General features: G+C 46.9%; 1 protein-coding gene across 3 annotated transcripts in view; it reads left to right on the top strand.

Moving 5' to 3' along the window:
* MFAP5 (microfibril associated protein 5) overlaps positions 1-17,292 on the top strand; it is a 47,519-nt gene that overhangs the window by 15,234 nt on the left and 14,993 nt on the right. For 2 of the 3 annotated variants that reach the window (XM_025183030.3, XM_025183029.3), the window contains exons 2-3: positions 11,986-12,048; positions 15,883-15,924. In XM_025183030.3, coding sequence (XP_025038815.2) covers positions 11,986-12,048; positions 15,883-15,924 — 105 coding nt within the window. Of the gene's footprint in view, positions 1-11,334; positions 11,512-11,985; positions 12,049-15,882; positions 15,925-17,292 lie in introns of those variants that run through there. The other variant, XM_006119935.5, reaches the window with a different exon arrangement.

Here is a 17,292-nt window from a genome sequence, read left to right as displayed (position 1 = left end):
AATAGTATAGTTAGTTTAGAAATAGTTGATAAGTTTAGTCAGTTCATAACAGTTTTCAATGATTCCTTAAGTTTAAAAAAAAAACCCACCGCCACAGCTTTTTTTCCTTTCTCAACAAGCTTTCTCTCTCCCGGCTTTCAGAAATGGGATTCATGCCGGGATTCAATGCCAGTTTCAGACGGACATCCTCAAGATCCAGCATGAAATGTCTGCATGAAATGTCTGGGAGAAAGTCATCCAGCACACAAGAGCCTGCATTGTCTAAATATGACAGCCAGAGCGAGAAAAGACCATGAAATGCAGCTGAAAAAACTCCTATAGGAGAAGTACCTCCAGCCATTCGGGGATAAGTCCCAGGAGGCATGGGGGCAACAGAAGCCTGATGACAGGCTGGCTCATCACCCCATAAGGGCTCACAAGTGTTGTGATCTTCCCTGGCACGATCACTGCCTGCACTGCCCCCAGCCTCCCGTTCCCTGGTGCCATCAGTCTCCAGCACCACTGAGAAATGCAAGTCTACAACAATCAGAAGAGCTGAGTGTCACGTTACTGGAATTTGAGGGAAGCAGCCAGATCATGGCTGCACCCATAGGTGGGGGTGCTGGCCCCAACAATGGTATAAAAGGGGGTCATGTGGGGTATTGAATGGGAGCTTATTGTTTGCTGATCCTGTGTACGCTATTTATGTGAGTGTATAATGTCTGTGTGTGTAGGTAGGAATCTGTAATCTGTGTGGAAGCTGAATATTTCTCTGAGTGTGGTTGAGCATTGCTATGGACAGGCTGATTAGCGAGGCCCTGTGGGACAATGGCACTCGATGGGCCAAGGACACACCTAAAGCATGAGGGCGGAGACCTAAGAGCTGAAAGCAGAGAGAGGCTGAGGGCCAGGTGACTGGCTGCATACAAGAAGAGGCCAGGAAGGAGGTATAAAGAGGCCATGTGGGAGATGCCATTTTGTCTTCAGCTCAGCACTTCATCCCAGAGGCAGCATTGCAGGGATTGAAGAGCCCGAAAGACCTGTGGACCCATCCTGATCTTAGGATGCACAACAAGAACTTTTAAACCAGTAGCTGTAACATCTCTGCTAGAGCCTGCATCGAGAACTGGGAGATTCGGTGCATGTAACGTACTATTCTTTAACAACCTTACTCTCATGCTTTTCTTTCTTGTGATAATAAACCTTTAGTTGTTAGATGCTAAAGGATTGGCCCAGCGTGATATGTGGGTAAGGTCCAATGGGTAAATTGACCAGGGATCTGTGGCTGGTTTCCTGGAACCGGACAGAACTTGTTCGGGGTAGGTGGGATTGGGTGCTAGGACCCCCCACCTGTGTATGAGGTCCGGGGCCATCCGGGGCACAGATATTGCTGGGGTGTCGGAGGGGTTTTGCTCATGAGGCTTCAGGCAGGCTACTGAAGCGCTCTGTGGGACTGGTTTGTGGCCTGTTTGGAGAGGTCACCAGTCTGGGGGCTGTAAGGAGCCCCGGATTTGAGCGATTCGCCCTGAGCGGACGCCCTCAGCGGTGCCCAGACACGGCCCGGTCTGTCACATTGAGTCATAGCCTAAGCGCTTGGCACCCGCCGGTGCTGCTAATTCAGTGATTTTCACAAAGCTGCACATGCCACCACCACTGGCTCCCACAGGCACCCCAGCACTGCCTGAACAAGCCGCCCCCAGGCAAATGGAATCCAAATGCTCTCTGGCACCAGAGTACAAGAAAGCATCTAGGAAGATGTGCCATTTACAAAAATCCCCACAGCCGGGTAAACTGCTGATACAAGGAGCCTGTTTACCACATCCCCCGGTTTTGCCTCATGCCAGCCTGTACAGACAAATGGCAGGAAGAGCTTCCCACTCTTCTACACCACTGTCACCACAAACTGACCAGGGTAGCAGGCAGCAGAGTAGATTATCATCTTGCCATTCATCCCCATTGGGATCAGTGGTTTCCTGGCATTCAATTTGAGATCAACCGCCACAACTTCCATGGCTTAACCAGCCATGGCTGTATCCTCCACAATACTTTCAGCCCCAGTGGCATCCTTGGGAACCGTGGCACGGGTATCGACCATGCATCTCCCATACCAACCGCTCAAGAAATACACCACTTGCTATGCCACAACACAAGTCTACATCCTCCCCAGCTACTTCGGTGCATTCTTCACTGTCTCACCTGCCCTCATTAATAATAGAAGCTGATTCAGTAAATGATGACTCACATGCTCCTGGGTTGACTAAATTAGATGAGGCAGTTTTCCAGGTCTCTCCAGACCACACCTCCAGGAGGACCAATCCAAAGCAAAAGTTGCCCTCCAGGCAGCAATGGATGTGGTGGATACAGCATCTAGGGCCACAGCTACAGCAATAGTAATGCCCAGAGCGTCGTGGCTACAATCATTAGGAGTTCCGAAAGAAGTACAATCTAAGGTGGAGGACTTCCCCTTTGATAGAAACCAATTGTTTGCCACAAAGACAAATGAGGTGCTACACTCCACACTCTGGGGATGTACAGTCCACCTAACAAGAGATGCAAATACATCCCCTACCAAAGGCCAAGGAACTATAACTACTATAGACAATAGCAGAGGCCATATGATAACAGGCCCAAGCAATGCTCCAACAGAAGGAGGACTCAGCATAACAAGTCCTCTAACACTCAATTGGATTCACACAAACAGCAAATTTGAAGTTTTGGTTGGGGGTCTGAGCCATAGATCCAGTGCCTCCAAATGTCACCTTCCATCACTGCCTGAGACCCGTCTACCAACAATGGACCCTCATTAATATGGACAAGTGGATCCTCATGATCATCAAATCAGGCTACACAATCCCCTTTACCCCCTACCCAACTCCCTACCCTGTCCCTCTTCCGGAACTGCTCTCACAAGCCCCTGTTACAAGCAGAAGTACAAAAGCTACTCAACCTAGGGGCAATAGAACTGGTTCCCACAAAACATTGGGGAAGAGGGTTCTATTCCACTATTTCCTAACAGCCAAGAAAATGGGTGGCTGGAGGCCAATTCTGGATCTCAGGAAACTCAACAAGTTTCTCCACAACACGAAATTCATAATGGTGACTCTTGCTGCTATTATACCCGCACTGGACAAAGGGGACTGATTCTCAGCTCTCGACCTTCAGGATGCATACTTTCATATAACCATTCATCCTGCCCACAGGAGATTTTTCAGATAAGTGGTAGGTCAAGATCATTACCAATACCGAGTCTTCCCTTTTAGTCTCTCCACAGCACCTCGAGTTTTTTCCAAAACACTAGCCATGGACAGAGCCTTTCTCAGAAGACAAAATGTCATTATTTTTCCTTATCTCAATGTCTGTCTAATCTAAGGACCCACACATAAACAAACTATAGCCATGATGAATGCTACCAGAGAATGCTTCTCTCGACTTGGCCTCCTTATAAATATCCACAAGTCCTGCAGCCCACCCACAAGATAGACTTTATCAGGGCACTTCTAGAAGCAGTCACAACAAATGCCTACCTGCCACTGTAAAGATTCAAAATACTATGTGACCTTATTTGGGGAGTCAACCATACTCTCTCCATCACAGCTCACACATGTCTCCAAATACTGGGACACATGGCAGCTACAATCTTTGTTGTCCTACTTGCGAGACTACATATGCGCTGTTTACAGTAATGGCTCGCAACCATCTATATCCCAAACCAGCATAGCCTTGCAAAGTGTCTCATACTTCCTCTCCAGTTCTACAGTCTCTCGACTGGCGGACTTCTCCAACCAATCTGCTAGCCGGGATACCCTTCCATCGCCCATCCATCTACTGTACTAGACTACTTGATGGACTTCAGCAATGCAGGCCTCTCCATCAGGTCTGTTCTGGTGCATGTCGTGGCATTCACAACTTTCCACGAACCAGTTGATGACTTCTCTTTCTTTGCACATCCAATGACAGAGAGATTCCTCACAGGCTTGCAGAAAATGCACCCAAACTTGCACCCACCTCCTCCGGTGCCGCCTTGGGACTTAAACCTTGTTCTCGACATGCTCACCCTTTGAACCACTAGCCAGTGCATTACCGCAATACTTATCCATGAAAGTGGCCTTCATAGTGGCACTAACATCTGCAAGATGGGTGGGTGGAGACCCATTCTCAACCTTTGCAAGCTCAGCTGATACCTTTGCAAACAGCATTGATAATCCCAGCATGAGACAAAGGGGACTGGTCCACAGCCCTCAACCTATAAAATGTTTATTTCCATGTCATCATCTATCCCGCTCACATGCAGTTTTTTCAGTTCAGTATTGGATCAGAACATTTCCCATATCACGTCCTGTTGGCCTCTCATCTGCGCCCAGGGTGTTTTCAAAGACACTCACAGTAGTAGCGGCATACCTACGTCAACAAGGGATTATAATTTTTCCTTATCTCAATGACTGCCTAATGAAGGGTCTATCCTCTGTGGAAACATGCCACATGATATTCACAGTGAGACAAACATTCAAATCACTCAGACTTATAATCAGTAACCAAAAATCCACTCTGCAGCCAACACAAGCCCTGGACTTTACAGGTGCCCAGTTGGACTCCATTCCAGCAATGGCATACCTACCTATCCAAAGGTTTCAGGCAATACAAGATCTTATCACGACTGTTACTATGAGCTTCACAGTACCAGTGCTTACTTGCCTCCAACTCATGGGACATATGGCAGCCACAACATATGTGGTGCACCATGCACGACTACATTTCTAATGCCTCCAACATTGGCTGGTGTCTGTGTGCACCCCTTCAAAGCACCATATACGCAAACAAGCCTCTCTTCCACCCAACGTGATAATTTCTCTTGAGTGGTGGATTGAGCCACTCAACCTTTTAATGGGAGCTCTATTCCATTGGGCCCAACCATCCTCTCATATTTCCACAGATGCCTCCCTCTAGGATGGCAAGAGGGAGATGGGCAATCCACTTCAAAGGGGGTGTTCCAGTTCATTCACCCCTGGTCCTCAGCACCCAAGTTCAGGCAGAGAGTGGAAGCCACCTCCCCAGCCAGAAGACCAGCCCTGGGAAGCATTCTGACAGCCAGAAAGGGATAGTGCCACACCTTCTGCTCCAGGCTTCATTCCTTCTACTCCCTGCTGGTGGGTGCTGAGCACCCTCAATTTTTTTCTGTGGTTGCTCCAATAAAAACAGGCCATGGAGTTGGCACTTATGACTTCAGTAGTGTCGCTACCTGTTGAATATGTATTGCTGTTGCTCCAGTTGCTGTGCTTCCAGGTCTTGGATAGCTGCTGCTGCTGAGCCATTTGCTGTTGCAGCTGGCAGCTATCTGTTGTAGCAGCTGCACCTGTTGTTGTTGTTTTGGAACTGCCTGCTGTTGTTGGCTCTGTTATATATTTAAGCAGCTTTTCTGCATCCATGGTCTCAGTTGAGCTAGTTCTTTTGGTAGGTGTGCCATCCTATTGGGACTGGATCAGAGCACGTGTTCACTACCTGTTGTCAGGGGCTTTGGTGTTTGAGCTACAGCAGTATTGTCTAGTGACAGGAGTCTATGGCAGTATGGCCTTGCAATGGTAGCCTACAGCTGACAGTGGGAGAACCTGGGACTTCCTGCTCCATCAGGTGGAACCAAGGGCCCCATGACTGGCCAATTGGCCACGCGGCCTGGGATGCAGAAACCCCCAAGGCTGGTGCCTGGGATCACTTCCTACCGCATCTTCAGCCCCTCCAAAGTCACGGCAAGGGCTGACTTATGAACTCTAAGGGCGAAGGGTTATCCTCATTGAGCATGACCTGGAGGCTCTTCAATCCTGGCCTCCCAGTCCTGGTCTCCACAGGGGCTTTCAGTGGCTCTGCAGGGGGATCCTATCCATATGGCATGGAGCTCCCATGGTTTCTCTGCAGGAACTACTAGCATAGCACTGCTCCCCTACTCTGTCTGAGCTGGGCCAGCCCCCATTGCGCTTTGCCTCCCTTGAGAGCACGTCCAGCAGGTGTGGCTGGGCATGACCTTCTGGGCCCAGAGATGCTTATTACCCATCACAGAGTCTCCCAATAAAAACAGGCCAACACTGGCAACAAAGTCAAATGTAGTCACACTACCTGATCTTATAATTCAGGGAAAACTTTAAAACTTTGGAAACATTATGTAACATAGAAACATAGAATTGCAGAACTGGAAGGAATCTCAAAAGGCCTTCAAGTCCAGTCCCCCACATTCAAGGCAGGTCTAAGTATTATCTAGACCATCCCTATATGGTATTTTTCTAACCTGCTCCAGCGATGGAGATTCCACAACCTCCCTAGGCAATTTATCTCTGTGGTTACTGCCATAACGGTTAGAAAGTTTTCCCTAATGTCCTATCTAAACTACCTTAGCTGCAATTTAAGTCCATTGCTTCTTGTCTTATTATCTATGGCTAATGAGAACAATTTTTCTCCCTCCTCCTTGTTATATACTGGAAAACTGTTATGTCCAGCATTCCCCATAAACTGTATGCTTGTGCAGCTGCTCAGAAGAGATTCAGATGCCACCCAGCTGATTAGCAGAGCACCCACAGCTAGATATTTTGTTTTTACTGGTGGTACACATTTTTAGATGCATTGGTGTACATACAAAATTTATTCCACACATGGACAAAAAAACCCACACATGGATAGAAGATTAGAAGGCGCCTTGATCAGTTCCCTCTCAGTCTTCTCTTTTCCAGATTATACAAACCCAATTTTTTCCATCTTCCCTCATGAATCATGTCTTCTAGATCTATAATCATTTTTGTTGCTTGTCTCTGGACTTTCTCCACATCTTTTCTGAACAGTAGCACCCTCAGCTGGACACTTCCAGTTGAGGTCTAATCAGGACAGTGAATAGTGGAAGAATTACTTTTGTTTTGCTTACAACATGCCTGTTAATACATTCCAGAATGATCTTGGGTTTTTTGTAACAGTGTGAAACTGTTGACTCATATTTAGCTTCTGGTCCACTATGATCTCCAGATCCATTTCTACAGTACATGGTGTTCATGATACTTTGCCCACCACTAAATCCTCTGGACACAGTGGAACACTGCTCAGACTAGTGGGATTGCATTATCATGCAGGGATGGGACAATGAGCAGTGTCTACAGAACTTCCACATGTACAAGGCTACCTTCCTGGAACTCTGAAAATGGCTTGCAGAGGCGACATGGTGCCTGCACGACACCCACTCTCAATGTGCAGAAGTGCATGGCCATTGCCTTCTGGAAGCTCTCCATGCCAGTCAGCTACCACTCAGTCGGGAACCAGTTTGGGGTGGGGAAATCCACAGTCAGGGTTCTGCTTCTACAAGTAGAGAAAGCCATCAGTCATGTGCCATTGTGACTCTGGGGAATGTGGACACCATAGTGGAGGGCTTTGCCACCATGGGCTCCCCTAACTGCGGGGGTGCCATAAACGGAACACACATCCCATCCTGGCCCCCAACCAGTGTGCCTCAGAATACATAAACTGCAAGGGGTACTTCTCTATGGTGCTGCAGGCGCTCGTGGATCACAAAGGATGCTGCACCAACATCAACGTGGGAATGTGGGATGGTCAAGAAAAGCAGATGATGTGCACATATTAGGAACTCCTTTTCTTCTGAAAGATGCACGCCGGCACTTTTTCCCTCCATTGCACAATCGGAGTCAGAGAGGTGGATGTGTCCATTGTGATCCTGGGCAACCCAGTCTAGCCCTAGTTCCCCTGGCTCATGGAGCCCTACATGGGCAGCCTGGACCCCAGGAAAGAGAAGTTCAGTAACAGGCTGAGCACGTGCAGAATGGTATGGAATGTGCATTCGGATGTTTAAAAGGGAGGTTCAGGTGTCTCCTCACTTGCTTGGACCTCAGCGAGCACAACAGCCCCTTTGTGATGGCAACGTGTGTGCTCCACAACATGTGTGAAAATAAGGGTAGGGGGCTGAGGCAGAGTGCTGACCAGGAAATTTGAGCAACCAGATACTAGCACCATAGGATAGCACAGCAAGGGACAGTGCTAATCAGAGACACCTTAAAGGACAGTTTTATGCAAGGCCAGTTGTGAGACTGTCACCTGTGGCTCTCCACAAGGGACCCCTGCATTCCCTATTTGCTTTTCATTCCCCTCCCATACCCACCTGACCCGTCTTCTCATCCTACCCCGACAGTTCAAGCAATAAAAAGACAGTTATTCAACTATCAGGAGTGTTTATTTGTGGAAAAAAGCTGGAAAGGGAATAAATTGGATACCAGAAGGGGGGTGCCCCTTGTGTCCTGGAGCCCTGGTGGCCCCTGGGGTCCATGATGGTGGAAGCCCTGGGGTGAGTGGAGTTCTGGCAGATGGCCCATTCCAGTCAGGTTGTCACATGCTCCATCACAGAGGTGAGGGTGAAGAACATCATCTCCTGCTGGCGTGTGAGCTGCTCCCGGACAGCCTTTCCCTCCTCTTGCTCCAACTTCCTCTCATGCTACTCGGTCCTGCTCTTCTCTCACTTGGCCTTCTTGGCCTCTTATTTGGATCTCCTCTTCTTCTGCTCGGTGACCTGGCCTTGCCACTCTGCCATGATCTCCTGCACAAGGCAGTTCAGTCAATCCATTTGCTCCCTCAAGAGTTCGTCCCTAGTGTATTTTCACTTGTAGATCCCAGCCAGCTGAGCAGGTGCGGAATGCACCAAGCTGGCAGCTGACCCAGCTGTCAAGAAAAGTTACACGGCCAGACATCACAGGAGATACACTGTGTGAAGCCTTCCCCTAATCTCAGCGTACATTGAAGATCTCAGTTCAGACAACAGCGATGTGTTTTGTGCAAGGTCACATTTTGGCTTTAAAAGCAGGTGTACAGATGTCTCAGGGGAGCATCAGGACACCCTTGCTCTGGAGGCAAGCAGGCATGGTAAGGGGCCAGCTAGGCCATGAGCCTGTGGTTGGGAGGGAGCTGGCAACAGCGGGTCTGTGTCTGGCACATGCGGCTTCTCAGAACAGTGCAATTTTTCCAGCCAGGCCAGGAGCCTGCAGGCATGATGAAGGAGGGGAAAGCAGCAGGCCAGCTTCCTGCTGTATCAGCCCATGCTGGATGCAGCACCCATAGCTTCCCACAGAGAGAGCGCTGCTTTCCCTGTCTGCAGGGGGTGGGGAGAATGTGTGTGTGAGCAGTGTATGCTACTTGCCTGAGAGAGTGCTAATAGGTTCCCCTCCCTCTCCTCTCAGTAGGTTTCCATGTGAGATATCAATCTTCTCTGCATCACTATGTTTGATCAGGAGTGACTGCTGACTGATTGTGGCCATGAAACTGGGCCTTATGCTACGCTGTTGTGTGGTTCCATGACACCAAATTACTTACTGGTGGCTTGGCATGGGAAGGTGTCCTACTGCAAAGGATGGAATAAGACTGCCCTCCCCAGGAACCTTGTGAGAAGGATTGAGCGGTTCCTATGTGAGAGCTTCATGGAGCTGAGTACTCCAGACTGGTGCTCCATCTAGAACAAGCTGTTCCGTGCCCTCCATTCAGAATAGGAGGAGAAAGAGCATACCACCCCTCACAGCTCATAACCTGGCCATGCTTGTAGTTAGAGAAAGTTAGAGAACTCACCAGAAGTGCCCTCCCTGGGTTTGTCAGTGGCCTGGCATGGAAGGCGGGGACAAGCTGCTAGATGAGGAGCAGCTCCTGGATCTTGGGCACCATCGTCTGGGTGGTCTCCTCCTCCTCCGCAGGACCCTTCACTACCCTGCCCTCCTGTAGGCTGATTTTCAGTGGACTCAACAACCAGGGTAGGGGAACTAGCTGCCCCTCTCCCCCAAATGGCATCCAACTGGTCATAAAAGCAGTAGATATGTGGTGCTGCCCCAGATCATCTGTGATTCTTCTGGGCCTTCTGGTGGGACCACTGCAGCTCCTTGATTTCCAGCCTGCACTGCTCAAGGGTCCTGAAATAGCTGACAGCAATTCTGCCATCTGTTCCTTTTCTTGGTCTGAGGATCATGGAGGATGGACTCCTCCCCCCACACCTCAGTGAGGTCCAGGATCTCCCATGCACTCCTGGCTGGAGCTCTTCTGCAGCCCTGGGCAGTGGAGGCTGTGGGAGCAGAAGTACTCACAGCCGCTGGAGTGTCTGAGGGAACGTTGGGGGCACTCATGTCATTATCTACCACAGTGTGCTGCTTGCTTGGAGCTGGCCATGTGGGACAGGCCTTTCTCCCAGGACTCAGCAAGAGGAGAGCAGTTGTCCAGAAGGGTCAGAGCAGACAGCTATAGGAGGCCTCCTGGAGGCCAATGGGGGTCAGATTTCTTTCACTGCAGCATTTACTTTAGCGTAATTTCAGTCATGCATGGACAGGAATAGTATTACTCCTTGTGAAAAGCAAGACTACAGGATTCGATTTCTGTGCCCCCTGAGGGCAGAGCAACGGGCTAGGCAGTGTGGACAAATCACTTAGAGAAGTGACTGTGGGGGGCTAAATTCCGTGTAAAGCCCTAGCGTAGAACAGGCCTTTCATCAAAAACAATGAGGTACCCTGAAGCACCTTAAAGACTAACACATTTATTAGAGCACAAGCTACTAGGGCTGCAGTTTATGCTCTAATAAATGTGTTAGTCTTTACAGTACCACAGAGTGCCTCATTTTTACAGAGAGAATAGCAAAGCGTACCCACTGTCAGCCTCACTTCTTATATTCTCCAGGCTCTGAGTTTTTAAATAACAGTTAAACATTTGTTAAGGAAGCCAAGGTGAGTCCTGGCAGTGCTTCAGTGCATGAGAGAATAGCAGGAAGATAGGGAGAGGGAGACAGAGACTAAGGCTATGTCTGTATTTACTACTATATACTTGTGTTGTTCAAGAGTGTGAAAAAGCCACCCCGCTGAGTGACGCAATTTACATGACCTAGGACTGGTGTAAGACAGTTCTATGTTAGTGGGAGAGACATCGCTTGCACTGCTTGTGGGGCTTGAGTCATTAAGCTGAGGGGGAGCTCTTTCCTGTTGGCTCAGAATGGTTAGAGCTTACAGTGGTATAGCTGCATCACTGCAGCTCCACTGCTGTGAACTTGCTAGTGTAGCCATACCCTAAATGAGGTAACAGCAAATGGCTGAGTGACGAAAATGTAGTGACACAGAAGAGGGGTGAGAGAGAAGGGGGAGGTGGGGAGAGAAGACAGGGCATGACAGGGAGAGAGGGTGTTTGCACTGGACAGCAGAGTGAAAGATTCACAGGGGTAGCTGTGTTAGTCTGTTGTATATGACATAGAAACAGAATCTGTCCCTGGCACTGGCCCATCCAGAGGGAACTGGAACAAGGGTGTGGACTGCTTCTCCTCGCTCCTCCTCTCCCCCTGCTCTCATTCCATCTGCATTATAACACCAAATTCTGCTACTTTTCTGTTTTTCCCCCTCAAATTGTATTTTGAAAACGACCAAAAGTGGAACGTTTTCTGGGAGTGGCTGTGTGTCTCTTACACTCAGCCAAAGTAGGGGACTAGCCAAAGGGGGAAGAGACAGCGTCTGCAGCTGAAGAGAGTGGAGATCATGGACAACAGTGAGTGAAGGAAACTCTATCCCTTTCCCCAACACCCCACAAAATACATTCCAGAGATAAGGGGGTTGAAGGGGACAAGGACGGGGAACTTTTCCTAAATGTTCCAGGCAATACCATGAGCAAATGGGTGAGGAAAAAAGAGGGGGAAGGGATGAATGTTTAGGGCAGATGAATGGGGAGAGAGGACAGAGGGAGGGAGAGAGAAAATGAATTGAGAAGGGAAATGGAAGGAGAAAGAAAAAAGGCAGACAGGATGCTAAGTCCAATCCAATATGCATGGGGAAGGAGCTGAAGAATGGTAATTGCAGAGAAGGAGGGAGATTAATGGAGGGAGAGAGATAAGAAAGAGTGTGTCTGGGAGAGGGATTTGCTATCAGTGAGTGAAAGAGTGTGGCCTGCAGGGGGATGGTCTCCCTGCCCTTGATGAAGTTTGTGCCAGGCTTCCATCTGACTTCTCTCGCTCTCACTTTACAGGGATGATGGCTTTTAGAGCTCGCACACTGATGTGCATCATAGCCCTCTTTGTCTTTCCAGCTGGTAAGTCACCATCCCCTGGAGGCCATATCAGGGCTCTCTCCCCCTTCTTTACCCCTTGGAAGCTCCAGACCACCGTGTACCGACAAGAGGAGAAAGACACACACAGAGATGGAGAGTTGCATGGAAAGAAAAAGGGGCGAGTGCAGGAGAAAATGGAGAGAATGCTGGAGGGAAGTTTGAGAAGCCATGATCGGTGCCCATATATTCCCCTTCTCCTCAGCAGCATGGATGGGAGCAGGGAGAGGTTCAGGGAATGAGTGGAGGGGAAATACATGTATGCAAACGGTTCCCCTAGTTCTGCATGGTTGATGGGATGCATGGAAATAGGCTGGGGAGAGAGAGGAGTCAGTGAACAGCTCCTCTAAATATTATGAGCCTCCTCTCAGACCAGTGTAAATCAAGAGTGGTTCCTTGCAATGAAATGAATTACTAGGCATGACATAGACATACATAAGAGATGGATTCGGAACAATGCTTAAAAAAAGGTGTAGTTGTAGTATGGGAGTGTGTTCTCAGCTGGATGGGACAGGGAGCAGCAGGTAGTTGGGCCCCCTATCTCACAGACACTGCTTGGAGCAGTGTCTGAGACCTGGCATGCAGAGCACTTTCAGTTGGTGCATGAAACTTGTTCTACTACAGTGATGGAAAACATTTGTCAGTCTTCAAGCACTGATGCCTCTTGCTGCTTCTTTCCCATTCTAGGCCTCTTGGGAGCTTTCCAGAGGCTTTTCTATCCAGTTAAGATCGGGATTCCAAGTTTCTTTCTGCCTGCTGCTTCATGTCTGTCTGTGCTCTAAGTTTCTTTAGCATAAATTCAGATGGGATTAAATTTCCAGATGACACCAAAATCAGAAAAGGCAGCACCAAACTGAAGAGTATGATGGAAAGAGGGAGAAGAGAATGAGGGATGTTTCCATCTTAATGGCTAGAGAGTGCTGAACCAAAGGAGACAGAGAACTAGGGGATACATATTGAATAAGGGATATAACCAGATAACTGCTCTCTTCTCATTAAAACAAGTTTGTTCTATTTTTCCGTCATTAAAAATCAGCCTGTATTGAAATGTTTGGATCTAGACAGGGACATCCCCATTATTTAGTTTGGATCTGGCATGTTTCTTTTCCTAATAGTACTTTTCCCCATAAACAAGTACTGTAGCTATCAGAGAGCAGATCTGAGTTGGTGACTCAGGATGTGTCTACACCGCACCCTTAGCTCGAAATAAGTTATGCAATTTGCACTATGAAAATTGCATAGTTTATTTCAATGCTATTTCAAAATAGTTTATTTCATAATTTGGTGCTGTCTACACAGTGCCAAATTTCAAAATAACTCACAATTCCGAAATGCCCCTTAACCCTCGTGGAACAAGGGCTACCAGGACGTCTGAATAAGCCGCCTGTTATTTCAAAATCTATTTTGAAATAATGGGCTGCTTCAATAGATGCAGAATAACTATTTCGGGGTATTTCCAATATCCCAAAATAGCTCCACACCATAGATGTACCCTCACAGAGCAGGGAGGAGATGTAGCCACAGCAAAATCATGATCTTAAAAGTGACCTGCAAAAGAAAAAGAAAAAGAGGTTGTGTCCTTTCTGGTGTTTTTCTGATGCAAAAAATGAGGCTTGAAAAGGGCTTTTTCCTTCTTGCTTTTTTACATCAGGCCAGGTCTACTCTAAAAAGTTAAATCCACCCAGCCACATATGAAAAGCCACACACTGAGGGGCGTAGTTAAGATGACTTAAGCTGTATTGTAGACAGTGCTAGGTCTACAGAAGAATTCTTCCACTGACCTAGTTATTGCCTCTCAGTGATGTGGATTATCTATGCCAGTAGGATAATCACTCACATCTGTGTTAGGTAATGTTTACACTGAAGTGTTACAGCAGCACCACTGCAGCACGTTCCACTGAAGCATTTCAAGTGTAGGTGAGCCCTGAGAAATATCAGGTTGGTCTCTCTTCATTTTGTTGAATAGCTAATTGGAGATCTAAATAAACAGAGTGGTACTTTTTCTCCCCCCTAGCTAGTGAGAGGGATGCAACTTTAACAAGTACTTTCCTGCTAAGAGTTTGTTAGGAATTTGAATTAAATAGGGATGTGTCTACACAGCACCCTAAACTCAAAATAAGATACTCAATTTGCACTACACAAATTGCATATCTTATTTCGACTGAATTTCAAAATAGCGTATTTTGAAGTTTGGCATGTCTACAGAGTGCCAAATTTCGAAATCACATGCTATTTCAAGACATCCCTTAACCCTTAATGTGGTACGAGGGATACAAGGATGCTGAAACAGTGCATCCGCTATTTCGAGATCTATCTCAAAATAGCGGGCACGTTCAAAAGATATGGGGTAGCTACTTTGGGATACTTCCAGAATTCTGAAATAGCCCCACTATGTAAACGTACCCTAGGTGTTAATGCAAACAAATAATGATAAAAAATCCTCACTCTTAGTTGCTTGGATTTTATAATCCAACCAATTTTCTAGTTGTCCTTAATCTTCCTGGGGCTGCGGGGGAAGGCTAGACAAGACATGAATTTCTAATGCAGAAAATAAGCAGATTTTTTTTAAAAGTTCAGTGTTTCAGAGATTTCTTCTGCCTCCATTAAGAGGCGGGCCAGAATAGGAACAACTTTGAGAAGCACTGGGTTCCTGTATGTGGGTGATGTGTGTAATACCTGGCACTTTCTTGATCAGTGGCCAGTGCAGATGGCCAGCTGCACAGTCATTGTTGGGGAGTCAGCTTGGACTGGACATAGAAGGTCCTGAGAGAACTGTTGATTTGTGGCAGATTTGAATTATGCCCATGGATCCAATTCTTCCCTGTAGTATACAAGTAACTGTTATTGAAATAAGAAGTAAATAAGGCTTTCAATCCCTGATCCTGTAGTCCTTACTCATGCAAAACTCCCAGTGGCTTCAGTGATAAACTCGGGCAGAATGCGGGTAGAAAGCTCTAGGGCATAGTGTGTTAGGCTTAATTTGACAGGGCCAATATGGTATACTACACAGTGGGTCATTTATACATCTGTCCCAGTTCTAATTTGCTTGGCACTACGCTATATAACTAGCCTGTTCCTACCAAAGCTTCCCCCCACAGTTATGTAGATGTTTTCTTCCTTCCTTGTTTAGCAATAAGGTGGCCTCAATTGCTTTCCATCTGTCCCTTTTTTCTCACTTTATAATATGCTTGGACCTGGACATAAATGATCTTCCAGCCTATTCTCAGGGAGCCTGTAGCTCTTCATAACAGAGGGGGATGATAGTTTGGTGGTTACAGTAGTTGACTGGGCACAAGGAAACCTGCCTTCTTCTCCTTACTATACCCATGATTAGCTCTGTGACCTCAAGCAAGTCACTTCTTCTCTCAGTGCCTCAGTTTCCTCTACTAGACAGTAGGTAGGGTGATACTTAACTTACCTCACAGGGGGCTTGTGAAGCTTAATTCACTAATGTTTGTAAAATGCAAATGGTGCTGCAGAAAAGCAAAATCTGGGAATAAATCTGTGGCTCCTTACAACTCCACAGCTGTTACTATTGTGTCCATGAACTGTATGACTGCATTAGGCTTAGAACTCCAATTCTCTTGCTGTGAAACTCTTTAAAATACGGAGCCACCTCCTTTAGCTTTTAGAACAATAGATCCTAACACTTGAGCTGAGCAGTTCTCATTCCATCCAGTGGAGGGCAATGATCTCCTGTACATGCATTAGCTAGTTCATGACAATATTATTCTTAATTATAATTCTACAGATTCTATTTTATGGAAATCTCTTCTTCTGTCCTTTCCCCATTGTTTCCTTTCCCACCTTATCTTGCAGACTGGTTTCTTCCTATGGTCAATTGTCAAGAAGCCTCAACAGGTAAGTCTTGCTGTTTACAGCATGTGTGTGTACGTGCATGTGCACGTGTGTCCAGGCTAAAAGAAAACTGAAGTGCTGGTCCCTCAGCAGGAAGTGCTAATCCCAGTGCCCCAGTATGGTTCTGGGGGAATTTGGAGGTGTTCTCCTTTGCATGATGCCTAAAATAGGATCACCAATCACTCAAGGTTGTTAAAAATCTGTTAGTACTTCATGCAGTGATAGGTGTGTTGGTCCTAATGTCCTAGATAATCACATTCTATCTCTCTGTTATTTAATTAATTTCCTAGCCTTAGATGTTGTATAGTAGAATTGTGTTATGTTAAATAGTTGTCATGTTTTACCCCAGATATGGTGGTTATTAATCAATTGTATTATGGCAGCATTCAAAAGACCTCATTTGGGATCAATATCCTATTGCACTAAGTGTATTCACACACACGATAAGAGATAGTCACTGTCCCAAAGAACTTTCAATATAATTTAAGACAAGACAAGGTACTGGGGGAGGGAGGATGAGGATAACAGTGATAGCAGTTACAAAGACTAGCTAGGTACACAATTAGCTCATATATATACATGAGACTTTGTGAGTCTGTCTGTCTGTGTGTCATTAGTCTACCTGTAAACCTGAACGATAAGAGCTAGGACCACCAAATTTGATATGTAGCTTCCTCTTATAACTCAAAGCAGGGTTTGGTTACGCCAGGACAATGGGATGTGGATGGAATTTGATTGTTTTGCATCAAACGGAAAGGAAGAGGTATGATATCAGGGACAGTTATACTCAGGAATGACCACAGGGGGCAGGCAGGCACCCCAGCCCCAGGGAGCAGCTGCTGACCATCAGCATGGCCTGTGTCACCCTGCCCTGCCCAGGGAATAATTAGTGTTATTTCAAAATAATGTTGAAATACTGTCAAGCTGGAGGATTCTTACTATGACTCCTGTAACCCTCATTGTACGAGGAGTAAGGGAAGTTAGAGGAAGAATGCTCTATTTTGAAATAAGTGCTGTGCAGACATTCCCAATTTCAAAATAAGCTATTTTGAAATAAACTACACAATAGACATAGCTAAATTTGGGTAGCTTATTTTGAATTATTTTGAATTCGATGGAGCCATGTAGATTAGGCTGATCGGCAAAGGGAAATGAAGCCGCGATTTAAATAATCGCGGCTTCATTTAAATTTACATGGCTGCCGCGCTGAGCCGACAAACAGCTGATCAGCTGTTTGTCGGCTCAGCGCGCTAGTCTGGACGCTCCTGCGCCGACCTGAAAGCCCTTTATCGACCTCCCCGTTATGCCTCGTAGGATGAGGTTTACTGGGGAGGTCGATAAAAGGCTTTCATGTCGACAGGGGAGCGTCCA

The sequence above is a fragment of the Pelodiscus sinensis genome, chromosome 1, assembly GCF_052426305.1.
Source record: "Pelodiscus sinensis isolate ZL-2025 chromosome 1, ASM5242630v1, whole genome shotgun sequence".
NCBI classification, from domain to species: domain Eukaryota; kingdom Metazoa; phylum Chordata; order Testudines; family Trionychidae; genus Pelodiscus; species Pelodiscus sinensis.
The sequence above is the reverse complement of the archived record's forward strand: the minus strand, read 5'-3'. Positions and strand labels throughout refer to the sequence as shown.